The sequence below is a fragment of the Natator depressus genome, chromosome 12 (genome assembly GCF_965152275.1).
Source record: "Natator depressus isolate rNatDep1 chromosome 12, rNatDep2.hap1, whole genome shotgun sequence".
In the NCBI taxonomy this organism is placed as follows: Eukaryota; Metazoa; Chordata; order Testudines; family Cheloniidae; genus Natator; species Natator depressus.
In genome coordinates, this window is record NC_134245.1 from 13,950,981 (window position 1) to 13,971,330 (window position 20,350).

The window sequence follows — 20,350 nt, forward strand, 5'->3', positions numbered from 1 at the left end:
CCAACCCGTCTTTAAGGATTTCTCGCCTCCTGCCTCTACCCCCGCCCCCCCTCGAACGGAAGGTTCTTTTCGTTTGCTGGATCAGAAACATGACTCTGAGTCAGTTTAAACTCAGGCTAAAAGTGAATTTGCCTAATCACCTCCCACTGTCCTTAGTTCCTGGAATGCTGTACAATCCCTGGCCCTCAATGATACATAAAAATACAGTAAGGTCTCCCAAACATACTGCAGGAAATTGCCTAATATCTCTATCTGAGAGTAAACAAGGAGAATCCATCTCAATCCCAATTCAGGTTATGACTTTCAAAGGGGCCATCCTAGATTCCACATAAGATGTAGCTTGCTTGCTTACCTGAGGACAAGTTCCAAGATCTCATCCAGCCAAGTCTCTGTTATCAAAGTCTTGGTAGGTCTAGGCTAGAAAGCACAGTGAGAATTTATTTGTGAATGTTAGGCCTGACAGGAGTCTGCACTTTTATAAATCCTTTCTTTTAGGGAATGTCTACACAGGAGTTGGGAGGGTGCTTTCCAGCCTGGGTAGACAGATGCGCACTAAACGTGGCAGAGTGGCCACGGCAACACAGGCAGCAGCTCAGGCTAACCACCTTGAGTACAATCTTGCCCAAACCCCTGGATATGGGTGGCTAGCCCAAGCAACCACCATGGCCACACAGATATTTTTAGCACACTAGCTTGAGCAGAACTAGTGCATGTCTGTTTGCTCACTCTGGGAAGCATCCTGGCAGCTGCTGTGTAGACATACTCATAGGTTAAGGTGCCCTTTTACGGTTAGTTGAATCTGGTGTACACTTGCTTTGTACACCAGATTCAACTAACCGTAAAAGGGCATATTAGTGTTTCCTTCTCAGCAAGTCAAAGACTCTGTACTATGGTGTTCACCATCAAAAAAATGTCTTGAATGTTGTCTCAGCCTGCTCTTTAGATAGTGATAGGCATGGATGCCTTCAGTCTGGGTTGGGGAACACATCTAAGATCTTTGACTATATGTGGTCTTTGGAGACTTCAGGAATCAAAGAATCATTAACTTGCTAGAACTGTGGACTATCAGGCTGGATCTCAAAATCTTCCCTATAGATCAAAGGGAAACCAGTGCAGCTTTTCAGAGACAATATGGTTGCTGAAACAGACAAGGGAGAACTTGATTGCCTCTTTTGTGTCAGGATACAAGATATCTAAAGGAATGAGTCACTTTGTCTCAAGTGTGCCTATCTGCTATGCACCTGGCAGGCCCACAAACATCTAAAAGAACTAGATAAATTCATGGAGGATAGGTCCATCAATGGCTATTGGCCAAGATGGGCAGGGATGATGTCCCTAGCCCCCTAGCTAGAAGCTGGGAATGGGCAACAGGAGATGTATCATTTGATAATTACCTGTTCTTTTCATTCCCTCTGAAGCACCTGGCATTGGCCACTGTTGGAAGACAGGATACTGGGTTAAATGGAGCTTTGGTCTGACCCAGTATGGCCATTCTTATGACTACTTGAGTCAGAAAGGTGTGGCTCAGTACGAGTAGTCATTCAAATCCTCAGTGGCTTTTCTGATATTTTACCACGCAGAGAGACAATGTGTATGAGGTAATATCTTTTATTGGAACAATTTCTGTTGGTAAGAGAGACAAACTTTCAAGCTTACACATTAACTTGTGTGCTATTAGAACAATAAAAGTCCAACCAGGAATGCTCTGGATATGAAGAATGATTAGCTACTCTTGGAATAACTGAGCTGCTTAGAAAGTCAACCAGATGATTTGTAACCTTTGGAAATACATAAAAGGTCAAAGTATCTCAGTTCAACGGCTACCTAAGTAGGTAAGACTGTGCATTTAGTTCATTTTATGATCTTGTTGGTGTTCCTGTGTATTGAACATCTCACAGCTCACTCATCTAGAGGGACGGCAGCCTCAGTGACATGTATCTTCAGTGTGCTCTTGTCTGAAGTCTGAAAAGCTGATGTATTGAGTTCAGTTCACGCATTAGCAAATCACTAATCTCTTGATGCTGCAATAAGATTAGATGTTGGATTTGGGAGGTCTGTTCAACTAGCCTAGCAGAGCTCTTCAGGGAGGTTACATCTAGCTAGCCCCTTTCAGTGGTACAAACTACTAATCATGGTCCTGTGACTGCTAAACTAGGTACATGACTCCTCCAGTATGGCTCCATGGAGTTAGTCCAATCAGAGAACAAGAATAGTTGCTAGGCAGTAACCATTTTTTTAAATTATCATTACTGTTCAGTCTTCCTGCACTGAAGCTGGTATTTATGTTCTTTGCTTGTCAAATTACAATAAATACCTTCTTCTAACCCATATCAAAGCCTATTGATAACATTTCCCTGTAACCATGCATGCTGTTTTGTCCATACTGGAATTTTGATACCTGAACTGTGTGGTGCGTATTCTGAATTTATACATAGCATTCTGTTGTGTATTTGATATAAAAATACCCTTTATTATATTTATATAATAAGTACAGATATTTATATTGTGTAAGGATTTTTTCCTTTATGTTAAATATCTTTTTCATTAACTTCAGTGTCAGAAATATGCCTCTCTGTTTTCTTTATTTCTAGGAATGAGATTTCAGGATGTAGAACTGAGATCCCCCCAACCCATGCTCCCAAGATACGGACATAGTTTGCTTGAAGAAGCAAGGGCTGAGATAAGAAATTTGTATGATATTTGTATTTCTTAATTTTCTATAATATACAATTATTAGTATATGTGATATTAGTGAGAAAAAGCACATTTTGCAATCATCAAAGTGTCTTACAGGGCTTCCACTCCAACAAAACATGGGGCCTTAGGATCTGGCATTGATTGTACTGGCATCAGCAACACTGCACGAGAGATTTAGAAATAGAAAGTATAAGGATCCCTTATCAAATTGCATTGGGCAGAGAAAATTAATAGAGTAAAATGTATGTACTCTAGTTGGAATTTGGTCAGGTTTTAACACCCTTACTCATGCAAAATTTGCCTTGGAATCTTTTTATGACTCTTAGTGGTCAGAGCAGTTAATTTCTAACTTATGTTTCATTCAAAAACCAGCACTTCTTGCAAGCACAGTGTCCCCTATCCCCATGCTAGGCTATTAGGTTAACACTGACAGAAGGAAGAAAGCTACCTATGAAATTATTACCAACACACTTCTTGAAGCACCTGGATTTTAGTCTAGAGATCTCCCATCAAAGTGGTGACCTAACTTAGATGTTGCTTAACTGATGAAGTGTGAAGATTTCTAGTCCCAGCGAGTGGGCCGGATTCTGTACTGTGCGTCTTGGACGGTGCAGCCCAGGAAATGGGGGTGGCAAAGCTGGCTTTAAGGATATGTCTACACAGCAAAGAAAAACCTGCGACTGGCCCATACCAGCAGGCTTGGGCTTGGGCTGCAGTGCTGTTTCGTTGCTGTGTAGAATTCCGGGCTCAGGGACTCTCCCACCTCGCCAGCCATGATTGTCTAGTTGCTCTGTAGACATACCGTGAGTCATCTTTGCATTTCCTAGGTTCCAGGCTGCTCTTCAATTCAATTGGCATGCATTGTAAGTTAGACTTGGAGCACAGAGAAACTCTGGCACATCCCTGCTCTGAGGGCTGTGTTATCCAAGGGTGTGGTGGGGAGGGGAAACATGTAGCAAAAGTAGTTAATTTCTAACTTAAAGTTACAGGACTCTGTTATATTATTTCTCTGCCCTAAAACTTATCAGTAGCTATTCTAGTTTTCTGAGGTCTGGCTTTTCCTAAGTCCATTTTTTGCATATGGCAATGGTATTTCAGTAACATTTATCCAAGTCAGATTTATTTGAGGTCCCAAAAGGGCTAAATATTCAATATAGGCATAAACTAAATTGTCCCTTGGGTGTAAATTCCACCCACTTAAAGGAGTTTAGAATACTGTTGATATGACCCCTGAATTTGGTCCTTGGTGAACAGTTAAAAGGGTGATTTTAAAATACAATACATAATAATTTTCACTGAGTAAAATATGCAGTAAATGTACCTTACCTCTTGGAGTGAATGGTAAGCATAGTTTTCTCAATATACAACATATATATTTACTAGAGTTAATAGCTAGCAACTGTATCTAACGTACAAAAAATTGTATAGTGAAAGAGACTATTAATAAAGACATACAAGGTAGCCACACTCAATACTACCTCTATAATTGCAATGGAAAAAATATGAGGTTACTTTGCCAAGAAACATTCCAGATCTGGACGTTTGTCTACTAAGATGATTCTCAAAGTTACCAATATACCATTTTTTGATTAATATGATGTGCTGATCTGCTCATCTTTCAGGGCAAACCCAGATCTGGGTGGAATTCACCTGAAATATCACTTCATCAGAATAAATTCCACTGCTTGTAAAAGTTAGTAATTTTGATGCAGATTGCCTAAATTGCAGTGCACACCACCACATAACCCAAAATAAAAGGTTAAAAATGGAGTTCCCTCTTTTAGTCCATTGAGGATTTGTTAATTTTCTCATGCCTGGAGGTGAAGTTTTCCTGCTCCCAAACATTCTGGCAACAGAAAATTAAGAATAGGACACACTTAATATGTCATGTAAATAAATCAGATGTGATATGACATAATAGCTTATTCATGCTAAACAAATGAACTTAATTTAAGCCATCTAAGATATGCTGTTTTAAAGATGTTATGAAGGGATTAGCTATTGTAATTGGAAATGTGGCTAATATTTGATCATCTAATTTTTTTTTTTGGACTATTTGCATCCCCCTACATGAACTAAGTGTGCATCTAGTTCTTATAAAAAACCTCTAAACACAAGCTGCTTTGTTAACTTGCAGGGAAAACGTGATTGAGTCACAAAAGGGACAGATTGAAGAATTGGAGCACACTGGAGAAGTGCTAAGGAATCAGCTAAGGAAGAAGGAAAAAGAGTTTGAAGAATCCGTTCTGCAACTGAAAGAGCAAAAAGCAACAGGGCAAAGGTATTCTGAAAAATGGAAGCTTCCATATTACAAAGCCATAAAGCCTTCTATATGTATTAGGGTGAAGCTAATTATGTCCTAATTCATATATCCTCCATATTTCTCAAAACAGTACAGGACATTTAGATAATGATTCTAGAAATAAATGAAGTTTGTTGTGCTTATTTCTTTGTGTGGTAATGCTGAGTACTAAGGCATTCAAGTAAAGCCTTGTCCTGCCTGACCCTGGCCAGTTAGTATGCTGAAGGTAGGCCCTGACCCTAAGTTTACACACTAGGCCAGATATAGGGGCAGGCAATCTCCTGGAGTGCCAGGCTTGGGAGGCACTGGGCTTGGAATGCTGTTTTTGTTGTTAGCGACAAAAGGGAAAATGGAATGCTTGAAGTAAAATGTTTTACAAATCCTATTTTGTAATTTATCATCTTATATGACCGGGATAAATCATGCATGCAAATCATGAATGAAAGTTGTGAAATGGGCTGCAAATGCAATAAAAAAATTAGGTATTCAAAAGTTTAACAAATGGAGAGAGGGGGCACTGAAGACGCTCCTTACCTGGGGAGCCATTTGTTTTAGGGCCAGCCCTGTTCACACATATGATGATCTCAGTCAAATGAACATGAAGCTGTTAAATGCAATAAAATGATGACATGCACAGATGTTTAAATGCATACAGCAGAATGCCCTCTGTAGGTATGCAGGGGAAGAAACTGAAGACTGTTGTATTCTTTCCTCCTCTTTGCTACCTCTCATTTTTTTTCCCTGACTTCTCTTGTTTTTATTCCTATATATTTCTCCTTCTACTTTTCCTAATTCCTCACTTTTCTTATCTTTCCCTTTCTTCTTTTATCCTCATCATCTGTCCTTCTTTTTTGTTATTCTCTTACCCTCAACATTTTCTTTTCTCCTTTGCATTATTTTTTCTCACCACATTTTTGTTTCTAATTTCCCTTATTCTCATCCAGTTCTACTTCTGTGCTTATTTTTTATCTTCTTCCTGACTTTCCGAATGACTTACATCTCTCTTTTTGTTTAAAGTTAATATTTTGACTTTTTAGAACTGAATTGATGCAAGAAATCTCTCTGCCAGCTCTGTATCTTTTTAAGAGTTAGACAGGACAGATCTATTGAGTGGCCTGATCTTGTTACAGCTACACTCAACAGCACTTTGCTCTCCTTTTGTCATCTTGTGTCTTCCTCCTCAATCTTAACTCACACCCATTATCTATTGCTACTTTTCATTATAGTTTAATTTAGGGCTCACTATTCTATTTCATGCAGGCGAAAATCCAGTTGACTTCAATGGAAGTTTCTACAGACTTAATACTGGCAAATTAGGCCCTTAATTATACCATACATCGTTCTGGGCAGGAACCTTGGCTTATGTGTCTGTACACATCAGTAGCACTACATATTTAATAAATGTTGATGTTGAATTATTTAGCATATCATAATTGATCTCAGTCTAGAACGTCTTTCTTTTAAAACATAACGTGAATAGTTTAAAAGGGTATTAGCAATACTTCCACTTAGAAAAAAATCTGTATGTATTTTACCTTAACTTTAAAGATTCTAAATACATGCAATCTATAATAGTACTATAAATCTATAGTTATTTACATTAATAAAATGACTGTACAGGTACCAGTAACAATATTATTTGTAGGTTTCCATTCCTGTCTGCATAAGCTCAGGTTTGAAATTCTGGAAGTATTTCCTAGATATCTGATTCCTTATTTAAAACCTGGCCCTGAAATGTTAGAAATCTATATACTAGTAGTTTCTGACATTTATGGCACATAATCTTTACAGAAAATATAATTGAAATTCCTTGCAGTTGTTGTTTAATCGACCAGTTTGGTTTGTCATCAACTTGGCATAAACTTTTAGTCATCCCAAGCCTGTAATTGGCATGAAATAGGAACTAAAACACCCTTTTATTAAAATCATGTTTTTTTCCAGTTGTTGTGGCCCCTAGAACACTCAGATGTGATTTTTGCATATGTTCCACGTAATCTTTTGTTAGCAAAACTCTTGTGTCCTTGCAGCCCATGTGTCTGTGGTTTTTAAACCAAATTCAATATAAAAAGTAAACAATATAATGTATGTAATTTCCCTATTTGTAAAGGAGGTGCTACAGTAAATAAAAAAGAGTTCGCTGTGAAATCACATGCACATCGATATAAAAAGTAAAAAATTAAGTGTACTGGGGACCACCCCAACCCCAAAGCAGCCTGAAATCCAAGAATCGCAAAGGTGGCTTAAAGCCACTTTGACCTCGCAGTTCCACCCCATCCTGCACTTAGATTTTCTATGCTGCACTTCAAAACAGGCACAACACAGAACATAAACTAGTGTCTGTCCAAGTGGGTTAGACCAGGGGTTCTCAAACTGGGGTTCGGGACCCCTCAGGGGGGTCATGAAGTTATTACATGGGGGTCGTGAGCTGTGAGCCTCCAGCCCAAACCCCCCTTTGCCTCCAACATTTATAATGGTGTTAAATATATTTAAAAGTGATTTTAATTTATAAGGGGGGGTCGCACTCAGAGGCTTGCTATCTGAAAGGGGTCACCAGTGCAAAAGTTTGAGAACCACTGGGTTAGACTATGCATTGAGGGGACTATTGCAGCATTCACTAGTACAGCTGCAGATACTGTGTTTCTTATAATTTTCCATTAGAAGTTTTGTTTTTTAAATAGGGGCATATTACTTTGAGAAACTTGGCACATAGGTTATCAGGCTGGTTACATTTTTTAAACATAACATTTAATTTAATTTAGTTTGGTTGTATTTAATTTAGAGATGGACAGAATATAATTACTTCATGGTTGGATGATTTCTCCAGAACATAGTGCTCAAGCCAAAATGCTTTAATTCTGAACAATTACATTTTTGCAAGCAGCTAGTCCTTCAAGTAACTTAATTGCTCTTGGTATTTTCCAAAAACTTATTTTGAAGCCGCTCAGAAGTGCATTTGTGAAACAGATACTTGACAAAGCCCTTCATCTTTCATCTTTCAGTATAGAAAAATAGTGTATTTTGTATATATAATAGCATTTTTTCTGCACCAGAACTTCAGGATCAGGCCTATTGAAAACACAGATTTGTGAGAATAGTACATTAAATTCTCTTGATTACAGTGTTTGCATTGTAGCAGTTCCATTCCCAGATTAGAAGGACCAAACATGGTAGACCTAATACAGCATTGGGGATTCAATAGAACTACACATGAGTAAAACTTTGCCAAATAAGACCCACAGCAAACATAAACTTGTACTCACATTTCCATCTGATTTCTCATGCCTGACTTCTCATGCTCACGCTTGTTTGTGTGTCTGCAGATCAGAGATTTGCTGATTGTTGGATAGGTATTTATTTAATTTCACACACATCCAAATCCCTATTTCCACATGCAAATACTGAGTTGGACTGAAAGCAGGAATGTAAATGTGCACACAAAGATGCATGTTGTCCTGATTTCTATGTCTATAGTTCTAAATTGAAATGGTTAATATATAAGTTGATATGTGAATTGAAACAGTTCTAGTTTCTCTTGTATCAACATCTAATAATGACACTAATGTGATACTTAAGAGTAAATGATTGCTTTTTTTTTTTATTTGACCATCATTAAAAGAAATAAGAGGTACAAAACAAAAACTCTATTAAAAGTTTCAGAGTAGCAGCCGTGTTAGTCTGTATCCGCAAAAAGAAAAGGAGTACTTGTGGCACCTTAGAGACTAACAAATTTATTTGAGCATAAGCTTTCATGAGCTACAGCTCACTTCATCGGATGCATGCTGTGGAAAATACAGTCGGGAGATTTATATACACAGAGAACATGAAACAATGGGTGTTACCATACACACTGTAAGAAGAGTGATCAGGTAAGGTGAGCTATTACCAGCAGGAGAGCGGGGAGGAAAAAACCTTTTGTAGTGATGATCAAGTTGGGCCATTTCCAGCAGTTGACAAGAACGTGTGAGGAACTGTGGGGGGAGGGAGGGGAATAAACATGGGGAAATAGTTTTACTTTGTGCAATGACACATCCACTCCCAGTCGTTATTCAAGCCTAAGTTAATTGTATCCAGTTTGCAAATTAATTCCAATTCAGCAGTCTCTCGTTGGAGCCTGTTTTTGAAGTTTTTTTGTTGAAGAATTGCCACTTTTAGGTCTGTAATCGAGTGACCAAAGAGATTGAAGTGTTCTCCGACTGGTTTTTGAATGTTATAATTCTTGACATCTGATTTGTGTCCATTTATTCTTTTATGTAGACTGTCCGGTTTGGCCAGTGTACATGGCAGAGGGGCATTGCTGGCACATGATGGCATATATCACATTGGTTGATGTGCAGGTGAACGAGCCTCTGATAGTGTCGCTGATGTGATTAGGCCCTATGATGGTGTCCCCTGAATAGATATGTGGACACAGTTGGCAACGGGCTTTGTTGCAAGGATAGATTCCTGGGTTAGTGGTTTTGTTGTGTGGTGTGTGGTTGCTGGTGAGTATTTGCTTCAGGTTGGGGGGCTGTCTGTAAGCAAGGACTGGCCTGTCTCCCAAGATCTGTGAGAGTGATGTGTTGTCCTTCAGGATAGGTTATACATCCTTGATGATGCATTGGAGAGGTTTTAGTTGGGGGCTGAAGGTGATGGCTAGTGGCGTTCTGTTATTTTCTTTGTTGGGCCTGTCCTTTAGTAGATAACTTCTGTTTACTCTTCTGGCTCTGTCAGTCTGTTTCTTCACTTCAGCAGGTGGGTATTGTAGTTGTAAGAACGCTTGATAGAGATCTTGTAGGTTTTTGTCTCTGTCTGAGGGGTTTGAGCAAATGCGGTTGTATCGCATTTGCTCCAACCTCTACAGCAAACAGGGAAAGATTAAGAATGAGCTCTCAAAACTGGATACTCTCATAAAAAGCCAACCTTCCACACAAACGTCCTCATGGCTGGACTTTACAAAAACTATACAAGCCATTTACAGCACACACTTTGCTTCTCTACAAAAGAAAAAGGACACTAAACTATCTAAACTACTACATGCCACAAGGGGCCACAACAGTGGTTCCCTTAGCCCACCCAGCAATATTGTCAATCTGTCCAACTATACTCTTAGCCCAGCAGAAGACTCTGCCTCTCCTTCTGCTCCTCCACCCCCACGAACATGATACAGTTCTGTGGTGACCTAGAATCCTATTTTCGATGTCTCCGACTCAAGGAATATTTCCAACACACCTCTGAACAACATGCTGACCCACAGAGACCTTCCTACCAAGACTACAAAAAAGAAGGATTCTGGGTGGACTCCTCCTGAAGGTCGAAACAACAGACTGGACTTCTACATAGAGTGCTTCCGCCGACGTGCACGGGCTGAAATTGTGGAAAAGCAGCATCACTTGCCTCTTAACCTCAGCCGTGCAGAACACAATGCCATCCACAGCCTCAGAAACAACTCTGACATCATAATCAAAAAGGCTGACAAAGGAGGTGCTGTCGTCATCATGAATAAGTCGGAATATGAACAAGAGGCTGCTAGGCAGCCCTCCAACACCACTTTCTACAAGCCATTACCCCTCTGTTCCTACTGAGGGTTACCAAAAGAAACTACACCATCTGCTCAAGAAACTCCCTGAAAAAGCACAAGAACAAATCTGCACAGACACACCCCTAGAACTCCGACCAGGTATTCTATCTGCTACCCAAGATCCATAAACCTGGAAATCCTGGATGCCCCATCATCTCAGGCATTGGCAGCCTGACAGCAGGATTGTCTGGCTATGTAGACTCCCTCCTCAGGCCCTATGCTACTAGGACTCCTAGCTATCTTAGAGATACCACTGACTTCCTGAAGAAACTACAGTCCATCGGTGATCTTCCTGAAAACACCATCCTGGCCACTATGGATGTAGAAGCCCTCTACACCAACATTCCACACAAAGATGAACTACAGGCCATCAGGAACAGTATCCCCGATAATGTCATGGCAAACCTGGTGGCTGAACTTTGTGACTTTGTCCTCACCCATAACTATTTCACACTTGGGGATAATGTATACCTTCAAATCAGCGGCATTGCTATGGGTACCCGCATGGCCCCGCAGTATGCCAACATTTTTATGGCTGACTTAGAACAACGCTTCCTCAGCTCTCGTCCCCTAACGCCCCTACTCTACTTGCGCTACATTGATGACATCTTCATCATCTGGACCCAGGGAAAAGAAGCCCTTGAGGAATTCCACCATGATTTCAACAATTTCCATCCCACCATCAACCTCAGCCTGGACCAGTCCACACAAGAGATCCACTTCCTGGACACTATGTTGCTAATAAGCGATGATCACATAAACACCACCCTATACCGGAAACCTACTGACCGCTATGCTTACCTACATGCTTCAGGCTTTCATCCAGACCACACCCCACGATCCATTGTCTACAACCAAGCTCTATGATACAACCGCATTTGCTCCAACCCCTCAGACAGACAAGCAGCTACAAGATCTCTATCAAGCGTTCTTACAACTACAGTATCCACCTGCTGAAGTGAAGAAACATATTGACAGAGCCAGAAGAGTACCCAGAAGTTACCTACTAGAGGACAGGCCCAAAAAAGAAAATAACAGAACGCCACTAGCCATCACCTTCAGCCCCCAACTAAAACCTCTCCAACGCATCATCAAGGATGTATAACCTATCCTGAAGGACAACCCATCACTCTCACAGATCTTGGGAGACAGGCCAGTCCTTGCTTACAGACAACCCCCCAACCTGAAGCAAATACTCACCAGCAACCACACACCACACAACAAAACCACTAACCCAGGAATCTATCCTTGCAACAAAGCCCGTTGCCAACTGTGTCCACATATCTATTCAGGGGACACCATCATAGGGCCTAATCAGATCAGCCACACTATCAGAGGCTCGTTCACCTGCACATCTACCAACGTAATATATGCCATCATGTGCCAGCAATGCCCCTCTGCCATGTACATTGGCCAAACTGGACAGTCTCTACGTAAAAGAATAAATGGACACAAATCAGACGTCAAGAATTATAAGATTCAAAAACCAGTCGGAGAACACTTCAATCTCTTTGGTCACTCGATTACAGACTTAAAATTGGCAATTCTTCAACAAAAAACTTCAAAAACAGGCTCCAACGAGAGACTGCTGAATTGGAATTAATTTGCAAACTGGATACAATTAACTTAGGCTTGAATAACGACTGGGAGTGGATGTGTCATTGCACAAAGTAAAACTATTTCCCCATGTTTATTTCCCCCCCCCCCCCCGACACACACACACACTGTTCCTCACACGTACTTGTCAACTGCTGGAAATGGCCCACCTTGATTATCACTACAAAAGGTTTCTTCCCCCCCGCTCTCCTGCTGGTAATAGCTCACCTTACCTGATCACTCTTCTTACAGTGTGTATGGTAACACCCATTGTTTCATGTTCTCTGTGTATATAAATCTCCCGACTGTATTTTCCACTGCATGCATCCGATGAAGTGAGCTGTAGCTCATGAAAGCTTATGCTCAAATAAATTTGTTAGTCTCTGAGGTGCCACAAGTCCTCCTTTTCTTTTTGCCTCTTAAAAGTGTTAATGGACATGACTTAAGGCAGTATATAGTTTTGTCATTTTGAATGTGTTTAGAGAAATGACAAAAGATACACTGTGGTGGTGATATTTTTTTTTTTACTTCCAGGATTAAAATTAACCTGAATTAATTCCTGGGGCATTGATGGGAGACTGATCCTGTTCTACTGAAAAATATTGGCCAGTTCTCTTATTTTCTCTTTCTTTACCTCTGAATAGAGAGGGAAGAGCTCCTGAAAGTTGTTTTCTGTTTGAACATGGGCTAACAATATGGAAAGAGTTGAGAGCTGTTTTCTTACCTGATATGGCAATAGGAGCTGTCTTCAAGAAATATCCATTGACTGCTGTCTCAGTGTTGTTACATTTGATAGTTTGCAGATCTCAGTGACATTAATGTAACTACAATGGAGCCATTCCTGATTTTAATTTCACTGGTGTAATTGATATGCAAATGAGAAAAAAGTAAGCCCATAATATTAAATGAACTTTCTTTATTCTCACCTGGAACTTTTTTGGGGGACGAAGAGGGGGAGGGGACAGAGCAAGTTATTTTGGGCTAAATTTTGGCTATAAAGGGAAAATACAGCATTAATATGTGCTCATATTCTGCTTCGTATTAGACTTATGATCCCTTTGCATAAACTGTTTCTGCTCAGAGATTGGGATGGGGTACTGTGCTTTGTCCAGGTGACCACTTAAGTATATATACATACACTATTCGTAGGGACCAGTGTCTCTTCAGCTGCTGCTCTGTGATGTCAGTTGTGGAAGACCTGAGGAGATATCTCTCCATGGTTTTATAGGAGAAGCAAAATAGGAAAGGCAGCTTCTGCTATGTGTTTCACCACTGCCAGCAGGCTTTCAGGTGTTCACCCATGTACACGATCAGCCAGAACACAGCCATTTAATAGGAGTAACATGAAAACGATGCATGTCTGAGAGGAAAAACTTGATGCCCTTGCCTTTGTAAATATTTGAGAAAATATATATTAAAATCCATACATCGCTTAAAAATAAGTGTCATTTACTTTCAGTAGCTAGCAACTATATGTAGTTAGATTTTGTCAGAATTGTCAAAACTAAACTCAATTCTAATAAATTTTTCCTGATTTTGAAGGGTTGGTGTGTTAATAAGCATTGGCAAAACCATTCAAATCAAATACTGTTTGTCACTGTTGAAGATAATGGTTCATTTGGATTGTCCAGAGCCATTGGAGTTACATCTGCACATCATAAATCCCACTATCATCTGCTCCTTTCATTTACTTAAAAAAAAAAAAAAAAAACTCCTGTAAAAAGCGTTTGAAGGGATCAGTGTTGTTTGGTGAAACAAGATTAATAAAAAATGTGCCACTACATTAGCTTTTAAATAGCTAGTAAGAGACAATGCTGCTCTTTATATGCACTACAACTTTAATTTATATAGATAACATGTTTTGGACACGTGATTATTTTAGCGCTTTGTTAGGTTGTTTCTTGGGGAAGATCCCAGGTTTATGAGCTTGTTTATCATTTGTGTAAGGACAATTTACTGGGCAATACCAAAACACAATGAACTTCAATATTTTAAAGAATAAGAGTAAGTATTTCAAGTCCTCAGCTGGTTTACAGATGTGTAAGCTTTGTAGTCCATTTTCTGTTTCCAGCATGGCATTGTGACAATTTTTCTAATAGTCTGTGATAGACTATTGGACTATTGCTATAGTCTGATTTTTATCTCACTCTATTTTGTATTTGTAAAAAGCTGTTCAGGGGTTTCTTTTTGTTGGGCTTGAAATATATGCAAAAAATGATCATAGAATCATAGAATATCAGGGTTGGAAGAAACCTCGGGAGGTTATCTAGTCCAACCCTCTGCTCAAAGCAGGACCAATCCCCAACTAAATCATCCCAGCCAGGGCTTTGTCAAGCCTGACCTTAAAAACCTCTAAGGAAGGAGATTCCACCACATAAGAACATAAGAATGGCCATCCTGGGTCAGACCAAAGGTCCATCGAGGCCAGTATCCTGTCTTCCAACAGTGGCCAATGCCAGGTGCCCCAGAGGGAGTGAACCTAACAGGTGATCTAATGATCTCTCTCCTGCCATCCATCTCCACCCTCTGACAAACAAAGGCTAGGGACACCATTCCTAACCCATCCTGGCTAATAGCCATCAATGGACTTAAGCTTCATGAATTTATCCAGTTCTCTTTTAAACCCTGTTATAGTCCTAGCCTTCACAACCTCCTCAGGCAAGGAGTTCCATAGGTTGACTGTGCGCTGAGTGAAGAAGAACTTTCTTTTATTTGTTTTAAACCTGCTAACCATTAATTTCATTTGGTGGCCCCTAGTTCTTATATTATGGGAACAAGTAAATAACTTTTCCTTATTCACTTTCTCCACACCACTCATGATTTTATACACCTCTATCGTATCCCCCCTTCGTCTCCTCTTTTCCAAGCTGAAAAGTCCTAGCCTCTTTAATCTCTCCTTATATGGTACCCGTTCCAAACCCCTAATCATTTTAGTTGCCCTTTTCTGAACCTTTTCTAATGCCAGTATATCTTTTTTGAGATGAGGGGACCACAGCTGTACGAAGTATTCAGCACGTGAGCATACCATGGATTTATATAAGAGCAGTAAGATATTCTCCGTCTTATTCTCTATCCCCTTTTTAATGATTCCTAACATCCCATTTGCTTTTTTGACTGCCGCTGGACGCTGCGTGGACGTCTTCAGAGAACTATCCACGATGACTCCAAGATCTTTCTCCTGATTAGTTGTAGCTAAATTAGCCCCCATCATATTGTATGTATAATTGGGGTTATTTTTTCCAATGTGCACTATTTTACGTTTATCCACATTAAATTTCATTTGCCATTTTGTTGCCCAATCACTTAGTTTTGTGAGAGCTTTTTGAAGTTCTTCACAGTCTGCTTTGGTCTTAACTATCTTGAGCAGTTTAGTATCTTCTGCAAACTTCACCACCTTACTGTTTATTCCTTTCTCCAGATCATTTTATGAATAGGTTGAATAGGATTGGTCCTAGGACTGACCCTTGGGGAACACCACTAGTTACCCCTCTCCATTCTGAAAATTTACCATTTATTCCTACCCTTTGTTTCCTGTCTTTTTTAACCAGTTCTCAATCCATGAAAGGATCTTCCCTCTTATCCCATGACAACTTAATTTACATAAGAGCCTTTGGTGAGGTACCTTGTCAAAGGCTTTCTGGAAATCTAAGTACGCTAAGTCCACTGGATCCCCCTTGTCCACATGTTTGTTGACCCCCCCTCAAAGAACTCTAATAGATTAATAAGACATGGTCTCCCTTTACAGAAACCATGTTGACTTTTGCGCAACAATTTGTGTTGTTCTATGTGTCTGACAATTTTATTCTTTACTATTGTTTCAACTAATTTGCCCGGTACTGAAGTTAGACTTACCGGTCTGTAATTGCCAGGATCACCTCTAGAGCACTTCTTAAACATTGGCGTTTCATTAGCTATCTTCCAGTCACTGGGTACAGTAGCTGATTTAAAGGACAGGTTACAAACCATAGTTAATAGTTCCGCAATTTCACGTTTGAGTTCTTTCAGAACTCTTGGGTGAATGCCATCTGGTCCCGGTGACTTGTTACTGTTAAGTTTCTCAGTTAATTCCAAAACCTCCTCTAGTGTCACTTCAATCTGTGACAATTCCTCAGATTTGTCACCTACAAAAGATGGCTCAGGTTTGGGAATCTCCCGAACATCCTCAGCCGTGAAGACTGAAGCAAAGAATAAATTTAGTTTCTCTGCGATGACTTTATCGTCTTTAAGTATCTTGATTGACCCGGGGCCCCACTGGTTGTTTAGCAGGCTTCCTGCTTCTGATGTACTTAAAAAAACATTTTATTACCTTTTGAGTTTTTGGCTAGCTGTTCTTCAAACTCCTTTTTCGCTTTTCTTATTACATTTTTACATTTAATTTGGCAATGTTTATGCTCCTTTCTATTTACCTCACTAGGATGTGACTTCCATTTTTTAAAAGATGCCTTTTTATCTCTCACTGCTTCTTTTACATGGTTGTTAAGCCACGGTTGGTCTTTTTTAGTTTTTTTACTGTGTTTTTTAATTTGGGGTATAGATTTGGGTTGAGCCTCTATTATGGTGTCTTTGAAAAGTGTCCATGCAGCTTGCAGGGATTTCACTCTAGTCACTGTACCTTTTAATTTCTGTTTAACTAACCTCCTCATTTTTGCATAGTTCCCCTTTCTGAAATTAGATGCCACAGTGTTGGGCTGTTGAGGTGTTCTTCCCACCACAGGAATGTTAAATGTTATTATATTACATTTTCCAAGCGGTCCTGTTATAGTTACCTCTTGGACTAGATCCTGCGCTCCAGTCAGGACTAGATCGAGAGTTGCCTCTTCCCTTGTGGGTTCCTGTACCAGCTGCTCCAAGAAGCAGTCATTTAAAGTATTGAGAAATTTTTTCTCTGCATTTCGTCCTGAAGTGACATGTACCCAGTCAATATGGGGATAATTGAAATCCCTCACTATTATTAAGTTTTTTATTTTGATAGCCTCTCTAATCTCCCTTAGCATTTCCCTATCACTGTCCTGGTCACGTGGTTGATAGTAGATCCCTACTGTTATATTCTTATTAGAGCATGGAATTACTATCCAAAGAGATTCTGTGGAACATGTGGATTCATTTAAGATTTTTATTTCATTTGATTCTACATTTTCTTTCACATATAGTGCCACTCCCCCCCACCCCCGCACGACCTGTTCTGTCCTTCCGATATATTTTGTACCCCGGGAATGATTTTGTCCCATTGATTTGTCCTCACTCCACCAGGTTTCTGTGATGCCTATTATAGTAATATCCTCCTTTAACACGAGGCACTCTATGTCATCAATCTTATTATTTAGCCTTCTAGCATTTGTGTACAAGCACTTTAAAAACTTGTCACTGTTTATTTGTCTGCCCTTTTCTGATGTGTCAGATTCTTTGTGAATGTTTCTCATCTGATCTGGCCCATACTTTATCCTCTTTCATCCCCTCCTCCTGACTAAAACCTAGAGAATCTCTATCAATGGACTCTCCTCTTAGAAGTCTCTGTCCGACCCACGTGCGCCTCGGCAGCAATCGGCTTTCCCCCTAGGTACCTCCTCCCTAGGTAACCCATTCCAGCGCTTTACCACCCTCCTAGTGAAAAAGTTTTACCTAATATCCAACCTAAACCTCCCCCACTGCAACTTGAGACCATTACTCCTTGTTCTGTCATCTGGGAGCACTGAGAACAGTCTAGATCCATCCTCTTTGGAACCTCCTTTCAGGTAGTTGAAAGCAGCTATCAAATCCCCCCTTTCTCTTCTCTTCTGCAGACTAAATAATCCCAGTTCCCTCAGCCTGTCCACGTAAATCATGTGCTCCAGCCCCCTGATCATTTTGGTTGCCTTCTGCTGGACTCTTTCCAATTTTTCCACATCTTTCTTGTAGTGTGGGGCCCAAAACTGGACACAGTACTCCAGATGAGGCCTCACCAATGCTGAATAGAGGGGAGCGATCATGTCCCTCGATCTGCTGGCAATGCCCCTACTTATACAGCCCAAAATGCCATTGGCCTTCTTGGCAACAAGGGCACACTTGACTCATATCCAGCTTCTCGTCCACTGTAACCCATAGGTCCTTTTCTGCAGAACTTCTGCCTAGCCACTCGGTCCCTAGTCTGTAGTAGCACGTGGGATTCTTTTGTCCTAACTGCAGGACTCTGCACTTGTCCTTGTTAAACCTCATCAGATTTCTTTTGGCCCAATCATCTAATTTTTCTAGGTCCCTCTGTATCCTATCCCTACTCTCTAGCCGTATCTACCAATGAGATCAACTTTATCTGTTTTGAGGTAAAAAAAATTTCGAAACATTTTTTTAGGTCTGTGATAACCTTTCACAAGCTTTTCCTATTAAATAATGCATTCTCAATTAAAACTCAGCAGGGGAAATATATAACAGAATTGTAGGCATATAGAGTTTCTGCATAGATGTTATGTGTTTTTATATAGTTAAAGACACATCTGCAGCTGATTTGAATGCTGGTCTTAGGGTATTATCTGTGTAAAATGCTAAGTCACTTTTCTTGGAAATATTTAAAAAGTTTAAACTCGGAGAGGAAATTCCAATAAGTAGTAATCCTATGACCACATTCTTTTAAAGAAAGTGGATAGTTTGCAAAACATATGATCCTTCTGCTTTAAGCATAGGATTACTCCCTGCACTGCAGTATATCTGTAGCTTTGATATTGTCAACAAACGTGTCCAAATAACGATTGATATTTACATGTCATCTTCCAGTAAAACGTGGAATTACTTAAAATCTATAATTTAAATTTTAAAAGAAGGAATTAAGTTGGCTATTACACGCTAAACCTTCCCCCAAGTGTGTTGTGGAAGTAAGAAGCCATGAAAAACTGGTTTGCAAGAGGTTTTAAATTTTCAAGGCAAAACTAATAAGACTGCTATTGTACCTTATATCTCACTGAGTTTATTTTTTATACAATTTTGAAGGTTAAACATTCGGGACAATGTGGAAATGATAAAACTCCACAAACAACTGATGGAAAAAGGCGATGCTCTCGCAGCAATGGAAGGGAAATTTCTTCAGCTTCAAGAGGTAACTAACTCGCAATCAGTAACGTTCCATTCTCACATCATATGACAACACTGAACACTTGAGAATTGATTGTATAAAATATTGCACGCATGCTACCTGAAATTTACAATGTTTCCAGTGTTAAAATAGTTTTGCAGAAGGGTCCAGCAGGCCCTACAGATCTTGCTTGTATGCAGTGAGCTCATACATGGGAGTGCAAGGGTTTGGTGTGGTCCAGTTTTCATTATACAGGTAAACTGCAGATTTCCAGCTGTCTCAGGTAATGATTGAAAACTTTCTAAAACAGGGTTTCATAAAACAAATGTTGGTTTCAGTGTGAATTTGAAATATGGGGCTGGAGCTGAGTATTGATAAAACATAAATGTGGCTGTTCGTGGATTGGCTTTTACTTGTGTCTGTAACAGGAGTAGGCAACCTATGTCACACGTGCCAAAGGCAGCATGCAAGCTGATTTTCAGTGGCACTCACACTGCCCGGGTCCTGGCCACCGGTCCGGGGGGCTCTGCATTTTAATTTAATTTTAAATGAAGCTTCTTAAACATTTTAACAGGTTTCAGAGTAGTCTCTAAGGTGCCACAAGTATTTCTTTTCTTTAAACATTTTAAAAACCTTATTTACTTTACATACAACAATAGTTTAGTTATATATTATAGACTTATAGAAAGAGATCTAAAAATGTTAAAATGTATTACTGGCACGCGAAACCTTAAATTAGAGTGAATAAATGAAGACTCGGCACACCACTTCTGAAAGGTTGCCGACCCCTGGCCTATAATATAAGGGAAACCATTTTTAAGGACAAGTTTATATCACATGAAGCATAATTTTCTGTAAAATAACCACCAGAAGCAAGGCTGTTTGCTACATGGTGGACTCCATACATGGTCTGAAGGTCCATATCCTTGCCGCCTTCTCCAACTTCCCCTCTCACGTATACCGATGGAGGGCCCTGTGCTGGTCCAGGTAGAAGTGGGACAATGGCAGTGAGGCAGCTAACCATTTCCCCTCTGTGCTGTTTGGACCCTTCAGGCAATGAACCTGTCCGCCTAGAGGGGGTCCCCCTCCTTAAAGTGCAGCAGTACCAGATATATTTGTTGTTTATAAGGGGTATAGTTTGCGGCTGTTGTTTCTCACA

At 40.0% G+C, this 20,350-nt stretch overlaps 1 protein-coding gene across 3 annotated transcripts in view; it reads left to right on the plus strand.

The window, feature by feature from the left end:
- The window catches only part of RPGRIP1L (RPGRIP1 like), a 146,671-nt gene that overhangs the window by 13,544 nt on the left and 112,777 nt on the right, over window positions 1–20,350 (plus strand). For all 3 annotated transcript variants that reach the window (XR_012641553.1, XM_074968601.1, XM_074968600.1), the window contains exons 6-8: window positions 2,592–2,691; window positions 4,835–4,978; window positions 19,110–19,215. Coding sequence is in view for 2 of the 3 variants with exons in the window: in XM_074968601.1 (XP_074824702.1) it covers window positions 2,592–2,691; window positions 4,835–4,978; window positions 19,110–19,215 (350 nt within the window). In the remaining variant the exon portion in view is untranslated. The remainder of the gene's footprint in view (window positions 1–2,591; window positions 2,692–4,834; window positions 4,979–19,109; window positions 19,216–20,350) is intronic.